Source organism: Calidris pugnax, unplaced genomic scaffold (genome assembly GCF_001431845.1).
Source record: "Calidris pugnax isolate Ruff unplaced genomic scaffold, ASM143184v1 scaffold448, whole genome shotgun sequence".
NCBI lineage: Eukaryota > Metazoa > Chordata > Aves > Charadriiformes > Scolopacidae > Calidris > Calidris pugnax.
Genome location: NW_015091198.1, coordinates 455610 through 469363, shown reverse-complemented (window position 1 = coordinate 469363; position 13754 = coordinate 455610). Strand labels below are relative to the sequence as shown.

The window sequence follows — 13754 nt, the reverse complement described above, 5'->3', positions numbered from 1 at the left end:
GATTTAAAAAAAATGGCTTAAAGACACAAGTAAAAAAGGATTGAGACATGAGACAAAGGCAAGTCCCCACCTAATATCCTATGCTCAGTTTTCACAATCCCACCCCACAAAAATAAAGAGAAAGGTAAAATACATAAGAAGGCTGAAATCTTCCCAGGAAGATTTGTAATATGAAAAAGGATTGAAAAGATCAGGACCACTCTGACTTCCTTTTATCCATATCTCTCATTTACAGATGTACAGAATAAGGCATAAAATTTCACAATACCTCCAGCTTTTTCTAAACAGTTCTAAAGAACAAGAGATGTTTGATTAAGCTGAAAAGTGACAACAGTCATGAAAAGAAAATCTTCTGAACTACAGGAATGCTGTTCTTGCAAGGTGCACAAGGAGACCAAGCTCTCAGAAAAAGAATTATACATTTATATGAATAACAAGAAACATTGCAGTTTCATTAGGTGAGAGTAAAGACTTTCAAAAGCTGCATAAGCTGCCATGCTTCAAAGCAGGAGCCAGTCAATAATTGATGAATGCTTGGGAAAACTTCCTATGGGCAGCTTCTTTACAAAAGTCTGCGACACAATTTTTTGATGCTTTCTCTGAAATGCCTGAGATCAGAAGTAGGCTAATAGACTAGTCAGACTCCCTGAGTGCTTCAGAGCTATTCTTACTCTGTGAACAATCATTTCTAACTCTTCTTGCATGCAGCGACCAAGCACAAATGTTTGGTCATTCTAATAGCACCTCTGTCATGGTTTCGGCTGGGATGGGGCTGACTTTTCTTTCTAGCAGCTGGTGTAGTGCAGTGTTTTGGGTCTGGGATGAGAATAGGGCTGGCAGCACACTGGTGGTTTTGGTTGCTGCCAAGCAGTCAAGGTGTTTTCTGCTCATCATGTAGCCCCTCTGCCAGCAAGTAGGCTGGGAGTGCACAAGAAGTTGGGAGGAGACACAGTTGGGACAGCTGATCCCAACTGACCAAAGGGATAATCCATACCATATGACATCAAGCTCAGCGTATAAAGCTGGGGGAAGAAGGAGGAAGGGAAGGACATTTGGAGTTATGACGTTTGTCTTCCCAAGTAACGTTATGTGTGATGGAGCCCTGCTTTCCAGGAGATGGCTGAACACCTGGCTGACGATGGGAAGTAGTGAACAAATTCCTTGTTTTCCAACTCCCCTGACCTGCACTGACCGAGGATACAGTCTGCATATTCTGAAGACAGAATTGTGATATAAATGCATATTCAGACATTGGAATAGGCTGCCCAGGGAGGTGGTTGAGGCACCATCCCTGGAGGTGTTCAAAAGACAGGTTGATGTAGTGCTGGGAGGTATGGTTTAGTGATGGTGATGCTTCTTGTTTGTTGTGTGGGTGTCTATTTTTGTCAGTTAGGTTGACGGTTGGACAAGATGATCTTTAAGGTCCCTTCCAACCTAGAAGATTCTGTGATTCTGTGAAGACAGCAATTCACATTTTTTTTTCTTTTTTAAAGGAAAAGAAAAAGGTGTGGCTTCTTTCTGATGGTACAGTTCAGGAATATTCAAGTGACAGTTTCTAATGACAGTTATACTTACTGTCAGTGACTGGCTCCATGCAGAATCCCAGTAAAGCATGCAGGAAATCCACCACATTGTTGAGAGAATCTCTGTTCACATAATCCCTCATAGTCTGCCGGAACTGCATCTTATCCAGTTTGTACAACTTTGTGAGGCAGTTCTGAGCCTGCAACGAGAGCCATCAAATCACATCACATCAAAGCACATGGTCGAGTTTTGCTAATAAAAGCAGGGTATTTTTTCACTCTTGCTTAGACAGTGCTCTGCTGTGCTTTCTAAAGTAACCTCCCCTAGTAACCAGAAGGTTCTGGTCCTATAACGGTAGACAGGTTTGCCTCTGAAGCAAACAAGAAGTTCAGCACAAGGAGACAGTGCTGAAGGCACCAACGAGGCACAGTACGGGTGCCACTGTTGGGAGGTGGTGGTGAAGTCACTGCCACCCATGTCTCAAGCCTCTACTCCTCTCCCCAACCCCAAGGTAAAACCTCACTGAATATGACTGAAGTAGGAATGTACCACCTCAGCCAAGGCTTATTGCCTTGGTCAAACAGGTTCTAAGCTTCAAGCATCTGATTTTTTGCCTCTGGCTCAGGCCCAACCCATTTGATGCACCTGTACCCAGTGACCAATTTGTATCATGCAAAACATTAGCTTTTATTTAAAAGCTATTAATTGTCAATTTCTTATCACAAAAGTATCCATCCTACTGAGACCCCATGCAGGCTGGAGTTAGAGAATCTGAAATATCAGCTACATGGGAAACATAAACTTTCCTGCTACCTACAACAGTGTGCTTAACTTTCCAGTAAACTCAGACATGTGATTGTCCATGCAGTCAACACAAATGGTGCATGCAAAGCAGTTTGGCCAGACAAACGGACAGGAAATGCAGCAGACTTAGATGTGTATTAGGAAAATTTCTTTCCGTAAAGACCTCAATTCAATGAGTCTGATAAGAACCTTGGCTCCAAGAGAGCTATCCCTTTATGCATAGGCCTAAATGTTTTGCTGGCTCAGCTCCAACACAACGTAAAAGCCTAAGTGACATTTGATGAATACGGTATATTTTCAACCAGTGCTTTGTGTAGAACCTTCCTACTGTTATCACTAGGAGTCTCTTAACCCATCTTGTCCCACGGTGTCCAGAACTAATGCAACTGCTGCGGGCTCCTCAGTACCCTCCAGCTAGCAGAGGAACAGTGCACGATATAAGGGCAGCCAACCCACCTCTGAGCCATCTAGCTCAGGTCCCAGAACCAAATTGTAGCTCTGTTGGAGTGGCTCAGGATAACCAAAGCCACGGAGAAGCACCTGGCTCCCACCCACACCGTGGATGGGCACAGTGTAAATTCTTATTACAGTCATCAAAAATGCTCCCTGCTGCAAGTACATAAGGTGAGGAGTAGGCACGTGCTGGAGAAAGTCTTTGAAAGGCTCCCGTTTGACAGGCATTGAACTGATCTCAGAAAGTCAAACTCTTCTGGATTGTCAAATGTCTGGGCTACATCCTGAGCACTTTCCATCACTTCATCATGGGCAGAACCAAAAATGTAAGGAATCAGCAGTAACCATCCACCCTGCCCTTCAACAGGGCATGTGTCTTCTACTTCTTTGCAGCTCGCTAACATGCCTGCAAGCACCGTGCACTCCAACTATCAAGAGCTGATGGAGCAGCCCAGCACCAACCAGTCATAATCACCATTAGGAAAGGTGAACGTAAATACACCTCAGACTTCTGGATTCAGATATATTCAAGACAGTTGCACCTCTTGTAAATAGTGTACTCTGTTGGGGTACTGTCAGTGTGAAAAATTACTTACCCCAGCTCACAGAGGGGATCTGCACCCATGTATTTGTTCCTTCCCAGACAACTTAGTCCCTGGGATGCTCAGAAGCACCTTGGGACTCGGGTGCTCTCTTAGCAAGCCCCAGGGGCTGGAAGGTAACACGATAGCTGAAAATCTGCTATGGCTGGGCTGCAACACAGTCTGTGAGCTGGGGCAAAGAGCAACACATTTACTGCCAAAACAGAGAAAGCTACAGAGGGGTCAGACAGCAATCTCAGCAGCTGATGTCAAAAGTACAAGGGGGACGCTTTAATGAGCTTTAGTTCTCTTACATTCTCCCGGAATACCTGGTGTCTCAGGCGATCTCCGGAGAGCCCTCGGTGTCCTTCTCCACAACCATAGGCACAACCCAGGGACTTCACAATTTTAATCAGCATTGTGAGTGCCAGCCTATGGGTGCTGACAGATGGGCCTTCATCCTGAAAGTCACAGAGGGAAAGACGGTGTGAAACCCTGGCACAACTATTGGCATTTTGCTAGCATTTTACTTTTAACAAATTGCTGTCCCTTTCTCCTCTCAGACACTCCATTACTGAGTTGTTACTCTTGAAATCTTTACTCCAATCTTTTTTCAAGTTTAGAGACCAGCCCTCTCCCTTTCATCTCCCCTCAAAAAGTCATGCTATAAATGTGAAGCCCCCTACATGCTGCTATGAACACCATTCGGCACTTCAAAAAATTCCTCTAAAAAACAGAGAGCTAGCCTGCTTGAGCATCTTTATAAAATGTCTTAGGTATTATGATACTATGAGTTGCAACTTTGGAGGTCAGCAACACCATCTCTTGGCCAATTCTCACAGCAATACTGAAAAATTTATGATTTCTGGACACCAAAGAAAACAAACTCTGCTCACACACTGGATTCTGTTTTTCCCTATAAGCTATGAATAATAAACCTGAAAAAAAATACCATTGTGATCGAGGGTTTCAGGCACTTCAACAAGATATTGAAAATGCCCATGCAAGGCTCAAAAACTTGGCTGCTTAATTGGAGTATGTACAGTGCTTGAATTCTCGTATTTCTTCGGTGGAACTCCAAGTGAGCACCAGAACAAAACAAATTAATTTCTCATTGTGGTGCAAAAAAAGGAGGGAAAAGAGAAGGGCAGTTGCATATACATCCATATTCAATCTTAACAGATCTTACACTACATTCAGAAATTGTATAAAGGGAAGCAAGACAAACCTTTTCTTGTTTCTTGTCATTCTTCTCGTATGGCCCTCCTCCTCCTCCACCACCTCCATCACTTCCACCTCCACCTCCTCCACCACTTCCACCACCTCCTTCTTCTCCTCCATCTCCAGCTCCACTTACTGGAGGAGGCCCAAATCCACAAGCTGAACCACCAGAAGCAGCCCCTTTGAGCTGGAAGGATCCTTCACTTGGTCTTTTTTCAGGGGCCTCATTTTCTTTGTTCTCACTCTTCCTCCGAACCTTCTCCACACAGGGCACCACACCAAGCTGAAGTAAGCACTCCACAATGTTCAGGGCCACATCGCAAATCCGGGAACTGATGTCATGGTTCAGGACCAAGTAAACAGCCTTCAGGACCACCTAGGAGATTCAAACATCAAATTTAAAGTCCCAGTTCTTTTCTCTCCTAGTACTATGTAGTGCCTGGAAATTCTAGTCACAGACCAGAGACTCATTACAGCAGGCACAGTACAAACTCAGAATGACGTACACACAATCTTCAACCCCAAGAGCCTACAGTCTAGGTGTAAGACAAGGAATCACAGGCTGGGCACAGTCAGGCAGAAAAGGAAACCATGAGATGACATCTGTGAGCCTGAGAACACTGCTTCAAGTGCACCAGGAGCTGTCAAGTCATTAAGAGGAATGCAGAAAAGGTGAGTTTTAAGGTGCCATTAGAAGGAAGGTGCTATTCAGTTTTATACTATTTTATAGGGAACTTGGTGCATGCCCAAGGAACACAGCCATTAAATCACACTGCTTGAGATTTGATGTGTGCATTCCACATGCACATGCTCTCCTTGCAAGGAGTAATAGGAGTTGCAGTATCTCAGAGGAGACGTTTTATGATATGCACAAATGTATCTGACTGACCTTTATGTACTGCTGAGAGAAGTCATATAAAGAGGTGGAGGAAAAGCCCATCAAACCCCTGATCTCAATGGTACAGCTATATTGACAGAAGAGGGACCTGGCTTTCCTCATTCCTTGCCAATTACCGAGAGATCCAGCATGCCGTTCTTGTGGACAAAGTTGTTGGTTCCATCAATGTGATCCGTATCCTCCAAGCAACTGTAATTGATGCAGGAGTCTGTCAGGCTTCGTGGGAGGTTGGCACACGCCAGTGGCTCATGGGGCATCTCAGGGATGGGCACCTGGTTGCAAAGCTTCCTCATGTGCTCACTGAAGAAATCAGCGTAGCCCACATTGAATGAGGCCAGGGTAGTGTTGAAGGTGGCCACAGTGATGGTGGAGATCTGGGACCGCACTGCAGGGAGGAAAATGGCTACCTGTAAATTTCCATCTCTAGAGTCATGAAATGGCAAACTGAGGCTGTGGTTGTTTACATAAAAGGAGTAGCTCTGAATGCAGCCTGTAATGATGGAAGACAAGACATATTCCTAGTTCCTATCACGGGTACAGGGATGAAAGCATAAACTCATTTCTTCCTTTAAGCCAGTGTAAATTAGAACAACTCCAAGCTTGCTCTCGCAGTACAGCTCCATGGCAGCTTAAGTTGATCTCAGTCAACTGGGCAGGTAAGTAGATCAGGGACCCCAGCCAGCCTAAATCTAATCCAAAAGTGGGATTAAATTTTGGCTAGCTTTTCTCCCTGTATTGGTCCAGTCCCTGTTCTTAAAAACAACACTGCCCCTGCAAGGGAAAGAGGAAGGACTCTGCAGCGACATGCAGGAGTGAAGGCAAGGTAACAGCAGCACCAGTTTGGAACAGCTTTCTAAGTCACACCAGTTTGAAATATTTCATCACACCAGTTGAAAAAAATGGAGCAGTATGTTCGTAACAGTCCTGTGACAGTCTAAACCATCTCCAAAATACAAAGCTGAATGATGAGAAAGGCAATGTGGTGTCTAAGCTCACCAGTACTCAGAGGAGGGACCTCATGACATAGCCAAGCTTAATTTTAAATTGGTTAGCTCAGGGAGTGACAGCATTTTGGCTACAAAATGCCAATTTTTATCAAGGATTCACCATGTTTTTACAACTCATGCTGAACTCCAGGACACGATGCTAATGATTTCCCACACTTAGTGCCTTGTAAGTAGGTTTATACACCCCGTAGTGTAGAAAGACCCTATGCGTCCCACACTGTTGATTCAACCACCTTCTGCCAGACAGTACAGTAATAAGGGAATGGAATAATAAAGGATCTCAACCTAAGGCTATTTAATGTGTTCTAATTAATAAAATAATGTACATCTAATAAGAATCTGCAAGCACTGACTCAGTGATAGACTGGTTATATCACACAAATAACTTGTCAGAGTGGTGACTACATTCCCTTATAGCCTATGAAGCCCTGCCAGCACTGACGTAGCACTACTTAACAGGAGACATTTTCTAGAGCTGGTAACAATACCTTGAACTAGGCTACAATTTGGTCAATGATCAGGGCAGGAATTAGCCACCTGTAATCACAGGATGACTTGCTAGCAAGTCTGACTTTTTAATGGCATTCACTGAAATTTGCATGGTGAAGATAACAATAAAGATTGAATCAGGACATTTTGTTCCTGATGATTATCCAAGGGTAGCTATTTTTTGTTTCACTTAGGTTTTGCTTAGTTTGTTTTGAAATGGGTAGCAAAAATCCATATCCAAACCCTACATAAAGTAACTTTTCCTGTGTTGTATCTTTATTTCATTGTCACTGACAGGGCTGACTGCTGGATGGGACCCACAGAAGCAGGGAAGGAAGACTAAAGACTTCATTTACATCCATGGATCTTTGAGAACTCCACGGCTACAGCACACATCACGTGAGTGAATCTGCAGCCTCCTGGGTAAGCTGCCTGACAGCTTGTGCAGAGACAGACTGTGCCCTGCTCCGTGGGGTGTAATATCCTGTTCCCTCATCAAGGTTTAAGGGTTGCACTTGCCACAATTAAGGCCCAATTTCTACGACCATGTTTTGCCAGTAGCACTATGCATGAGGGAGTAAACAAATTCCCTGTGTTCAGGCAGAGCCAGCACAGTGCTCTGGTGCAAACAGCCCTGCTGACAGAAGAGAGCTTTCCTCTGCTTGGCTAATGTTGTTTGATAAAGGTGGTGTTGCCCTGCCAATAGAAAGGCTCCTCCTCCTGGAGCAGACTTCATCCCACCAGAGGGTCTCCCATTGTGGTCACACTGTCATTGCTATTTCTGCAGATGACTCCAAGACAGATGGATCCCATCTGTCCCATCAAGTAAATTTTAAATGCAGGCTTCTGTTTGGAATGAGGGGAATTAAGAAAAAAGTGTGATTCTGAGCACAACCCAGAAGTTGGGGAACTGTGAAGAAAAAGTGTGATTCTGAGCACAACCCAGAAGCTGGGGAGTATGAAAGGGCATTAAATACCAGATGATTCCCCATGAAAACACTAAAGTTAATAATACCAAGTTTCTGCCCAAACTTCTATGGTAAGGAGAAAAAACCCCAAGCTCTGAATTCTCCCTGCTGATGGCTACCAATTTTTTTGACAAAGTGCAGCACATAAACATGAAAGGTTTGGAACACTTTCCTACACAGAACAAAAAAAAACCTCAAGTGACGCGGGGAGGGGAAAAAAAAAAGGAAAAAATGATTAGTCATATACTCATCAATGAAAGCAGTAACAGTTCCGCAGCTTCTTGGAGTAGAGTGAAATGTTTCATTCCTGATGTGTTAAATTTACCTTCCTTGACTGTGTTCTCTCCGTGGCTGTTTGAGTGGTCAGGCAGATCAGAGACCAGGGTGTGATGAGAGTGTGAATGCCTGGCGCTCAGGCTCTCCATCTCCGTGGCCGTGTCAGAGCTCCCACGCCTGGTAAACTTTCCTAGGGTGAACAATAAATGGATATTTAGGGTGCTTGGAGGCAAAAGACAGTAACTGAGGTTAGAAATCGAAGGACTGGAGTTAGCAGAAGTCAAGGCCTTCCAGAAGCAGAACCAAACATTATAGTGGGATATCCTGCAGAGGTTCATTGACATAAAGACAGAAATGTACAAACTCTCTGCAAGGCTCTTCCCCTCAGCACATACTGATTTAGCTGACACCCAAATTGTCACCCTCCAGGTTCAGGGAAATAAGACTGATCAGCACTGAAAAACTGCCTTTGGGGTAAGCTATAGGAATTTGTTTTTTTCTCCCCTATTCCAAAATAAATAGGTATATTAGGATGGGCAGTGTTAAAGCAAAGGATCTGTTCACCATCAGGTCTGAAATATACGATTTTGCCAAGATATCAGAATGAAAGAACTGTAGGTTAAGCCAGGACAAGTATCTGGATCCCCTGAGATCAAAATTTAACAAACTTCTCAAGCTACTGAAGATATGGGAAAGAGGTTTTGGAGACTGTTTGCTATTCTTGTAGAAATCTGGAGTGTTTGTCTATTAACCATTGACAAAACACATGTGAATCTTGTCCTGTGTTCCAAAGAGGGACATGCTTACCAAATGATGCCATCTAAGCCAGTGAAAGCAAGACGACCCTGGCATTGCCTTAAGCAATCATTTTGCCGCTTATCATCTCCAAGAAAGGGTGTCAGGACAAAAACCTATGACATTAGGAATAAGTTTGTGAAACAGACACAATGCCTAGATGCTGTTCAGTGAACCTGGATGCTTGAAGGAGCCAATATTGAGATTTAAACACTGTATCTTTGCAATATCAATACAGTGTAAGCCTCACTATCTGACACAATACTCTATTTATCTCCTATCCACTTGAGGAAGACTGTGAATGTTTTTTGCCATACTCCCAATGACCATGTGGCTGCCTCTCTGGAGATTTCTTTTTAAAAAAAGAGGATGCAACCATTCCTTGCACCTATTTTAAGATGCAGTTGTGCAACGCTTGCTGCCACTCAGTGCAAGTGTATTGAAGTGGTACAGACGTGACTAGAGGTTGCTACAGGAGCTGTTATTCCAGTAAAGATGGTAGTTTCCAGACAAAAAGTGAACTAAAGCATAAGTCATTCAAGGTCTGCTGTCAGCAGTCAGCACAGTTGCCACTTCTACAAACAGGAGCGAAATGCTGCAAACAGAGCCAAGGACATAAGATGGCAATAGGATGGATGAAGAAATAAAGAGCCTCTGTTGCTCCCCGAATGTTCAGAACAGGAATGACACGGAACTCAGAGCCAAGGACATAAGATGGCAATAGGATAAAGAAATAAAGAGCCTCTGTTGCTCCCCAAATGTTCAGAACAGGACTGACACAAAACGTGGGCCAGAGATAGCAATATCTCACCTAATATGGTGGTTTGCCACCCTCCTCTCTCAATGCCACGCCGGTCCTCTCCGATTCCAGAGAAACTGCCGAAGGAGAAGGTGCTGCGAGTGGGTGAGACATCCAAATGGTCCTCATGGAGGAGGAAGGGCACCCCCATCCTTCGTTGCCGCTTCTTCCCAGTGTGGTGGTGTGCAACGCTTGCTGCCACTCAGTGCAAGTGTATTGAAGTGGTACAGACGTGACTAGAGGTTGCTACAGGAGCTGTTATTCCAGTAAAGATGGTAGTTTCCAGACAAAAAGTGAACTAAAGCATAAGTCATTCAAGGTCTGCTGTCAGCAGTCAGCACAGTTGCCACTTCTACAAACAGGAGCGAAATGCTGCAAACAGAGCCAAGGACATAAGATGGCAATAGGATGGATGAAGAAATAAAGAGCCTCTGTTGCTCCCCGAATGTTCAGAACAGGAATGACACGGAACTTGGGCCAGAGATAGCAATATCTCACCTAATATGGTGGTTTGCCACCCTCCTCTCTCAATGCCACGCCGGTCCTCTCCGATTCCAGAGAAACTGCCGAAGGAGAAGGTGCTGCGAGTGGGTGAGACATCCAAATGGTCCTCATGGAGGAGGAAGGGCACCCCCATCCTTCGTTGCCGCTTCTTCCCAGTGTGGTGGAAGGGAATTGACCCTTTGCGCTCACGCTCCCTGTCCTCTTTGCGGCTCTTGAACTGCAGGAGGAAGAGGAGCAAATACAAGAGCTGGTAGAGGCTTCGAAGCGAGGCAAACTACCATTGGGGGGAAAAAGACAGCACAGATGTGTGGCCCAAGTGCAACCTTCCACTCTGAGCTTTTTATCTTGGCCATTTACCGTGATAGCAACTATCTGCACTCTGGGACCATGTGAGTATTTAAAGAAATTCAGTCTTGCACTTTATGACGTTCTCAGACCTTGAGCTAGACTTGTAGAATCCACAAAACTCTGCTCAGTATCTCGGATGGTACTTGGATTTTACCTCTTCATGAGATAAAAACATCAGAAAAACTCACCAAATTAGCTGGAACTGCAGTGAGCAGAAGCACTTAAAAATCAGCACTGTTTGAGTACCCTCCCCTCATGCAGTTTCAGTGGGACAGTTATTTCTATAAAGATTTCAGTATTGTGTTTGGAATACGCATATAAAAAACACATAAACATATGTAATAACACACAGAGACACTTCCAATGAAGAGAGATGTCAATCTCATGTATGGCATGAATGTATAACCCAAGCAGACCTTCAGCTGCTACTCAGCAGGACACTGAGGTGCTGAATCATAGGTAAATTAAAGCACAATTTTATTCTACTCACCTTTTTGAAGATGTTCATCCCCAAATCTGTGGAGAGATCTGGAACTGCTGGTCTACGCAAGTTGGTGAGTGAAACCTTGGAAAATGCCTCTGTGCTTAGTGATTTTTCTTCCTCATTACATTTCATTGTAAGATCCTGCAGTTCCCAATAGAAGACAGTAAGCACAAGGAGAAATAGAGGATAATCAGCTTAAAAAAAAAAAAAAAGAAAAAGAGGCTATACAGCTTAAAAAAAAAAAAAAAAGAAAAAGAGGCTACTTCCAAGAGCTGTCATAGGAGGACTGTAGAGAAAAAGGACCTTCAATTAATTACACAAAACACTATTCGCACATTTAAAGAAAAACAAATGAACAAACAAAAACCAAACCAAATTCAGAAACTTCCATAATTATTGATCTTGTCTAACATTTCTGTCACCACAGAAAAAACCACCACACATTGCACTGCACTGCCCCAGAAAGCCTCAGGCATTGCTGTCAGTGTGGTCTGGTGGCACAGAAGACTCTGTTCTCTTCTACTCTGATTCTGATCCCAGGTGTGACTCTGGGTAGCTGATGATCTTCTTGAGGCCTTGGTTTACATTTATGAGCAATCACAATGGCTAGCTTTTTTGAAGCTTTTTATTGAAGGTCTAAGAGAATATGGCCTTAATAACACATGGCCTTAAACATGTATTTTGGAACTGAACTGCAATAAGCAGCACTTCCCCTTCAAGGGACTTGATTTGTAAAAAAATGATTTACTCACTAAAGAAACCTACGACTTCTGCATCAGTAAGCATCCTTCACTTGTCATAACAGTGCTCCAAGATCAATCATAGTTCTCGTCATAGTTTATATTTGTGAAAGCCCCTATAGCTGTAGCAGAGGATGTCCCGTGACAGTGAACACCTTGAGACTGATTTACCGACAGTTCAGTAGAGGGCACTCCACCCCACTGCTGCACTGAGCCACACACCTTACAGCTGCCTGCTCTAAAAGAAAGCCTTTGCTACAAAAGGTGGCATAAGCTCAGCTCCTGGCCATCTGTTCTCATTAAAGATCTGATGCCACTTTTCACGAGGTGTTTGTGCAGCTGACCTGACCAAATTCCCTCAGGATAATTTTCTTCTGCCTAAATATCAGCTTGTTTCCAATGGAGATGCTCTTTACCCTCACTCCCCCATCAGAAAGCTTGTGCTAAACAACTGGGTCACGTTAAAATACCTTTTTGCCTTCAATCCAGATATGCCAACGACAGATTAAGAGACTTCTATGGTATAGGGGATTTAGATTCTGGCTAGCAAGATTGTGTATTGTGAGGTCTGCAATACACAAGTATGCAGTTTTATACACATAAAGGTCCAGCAGGAGTCGGTGACAGCTTTGCAGCTGCAGTCTTAAGTACCAGGTACCGTGTTTCAGTTCCTGGGCTACTGGAGACCACACATTCTTCAGAGACTTTTCAGACTAATCAGACTATCCTTGAATCCTTCCATTTATTTTATCAACACAAGAACGAAGGAGACCCACAACAGAAAGATTCCTCTTTGTAGCTGCTTTCAGTCTTATTCAGTCAAGGTATGCTTCTAAACCATTTTGCATATATGACTAAAAATTTGGGAGAGGAGTCATCTGTAAAACCCAATAGACAGCAAAGCAGGATTCAACCCCAGGTGCTTTCAATAGTGAGGCCAGCAAGTACTTCATGTGTCTTGGTTCTCAGCTTTCACAGCTCTCTGGCCTCTTCTGGCTGGAAAACATCGTACAAATTTATTTTAGATTGATTATCTTTGTCCTTTAGTTACTGAATCAATGTTTTATTAGGTGGCTTATGGTTACCAGATAGACAGAGTGAGGGTCAGGACCTACTGTGATACAAGCCATACAAACACACAGAAAGATACAGTCCCAGTTCTGAAATCCATTTATGGCAGGTATCAAGCACCAAATTACAGAATCACCTTAAATGTAGAATGTGGTATAGGATGTATTTCGATGAATCAAGCTAGCACTCCTGTTGGAGACTGGTTAAAAACGTGGCTATTCTGTGCAGTAGGCTACGTGGTAATTATGATATGCACAAGATGGGTAAGAAAGCAAAATAGTTCTGGGTCTGCTACTCTAGATTTTGTTGTTTCTGTTTTCTACTGCCTTCATTCTGCATGACTGTATCGCTACCAGCTCATTAGTACTTCTCTCAACAAGATATTACACTCGAGGCTCTTGGCTGTGTATCAGCATTGCAGTGAGCACTACAGCTGCATTGGTCTCATGCTTAATTTAAGCTTTGGCTCTTTGCCCCTGCAATGTTAGTGCGAGACTATAGAGGTTTGTGAGCTTCCAAAGGTTTAATTTCCTACACCTGTCCTTATACCAAATTAACTGCATACAGGTGCAATGCAGTTCTCATTTAGCACGTGTTGCCAGGTTCGAAAGATGTTTAGACTAAAGCCACTTTCTAGAGGAAGCTAGTATTGATTTTATTTATGCTCCATCCAGTATCCCTTTTGCTATGCAACAAAGAGTGCTGCACTGAATCTTCTTCTGCTTTGCTGCTCAGTTTACCAGGCAATACACAGAGCATCTTTTTCATGTTCTCTCCATCCCAACTCCTTTA

General features: G+C 43.6%; 1 protein-coding gene across 2 annotated transcripts in view; it reads right to left on the bottom strand.

The window, feature by feature from the left end:
- UNC80 (unc-80 homolog, NALCN activator) overlaps positions 1 to 13754 on the bottom strand; it is a 146450-nt gene that overhangs the window by 108878 nt on the left and 23818 nt on the right. The window contains exons 9-15 of one of the 2 annotated variants that reach the window (XM_014959636.1): positions 11158 to 11292; positions 10314 to 10536; positions 8271 to 8411; positions 5598 to 5866; positions 4591 to 4959; positions 3677 to 3823; positions 1576 to 1723 (exon numbers count right to left, since the gene is read on the bottom strand). In XM_014959636.1, coding sequence (XP_014815122.1) covers positions 1576 to 1723; positions 3677 to 3823; positions 4591 to 4959; positions 5598 to 5866; positions 8271 to 8411; positions 10314 to 10536; positions 11158 to 11292 — 1432 coding nt within the window. The remainder of the gene's footprint in view (positions 1 to 1575; positions 1724 to 3676; positions 3824 to 4590; positions 4960 to 5597; positions 5867 to 8270; positions 8412 to 10313; positions 10537 to 11157; positions 11293 to 13754) is intronic. The other variant, XM_014959637.1, reaches the window with a different exon arrangement.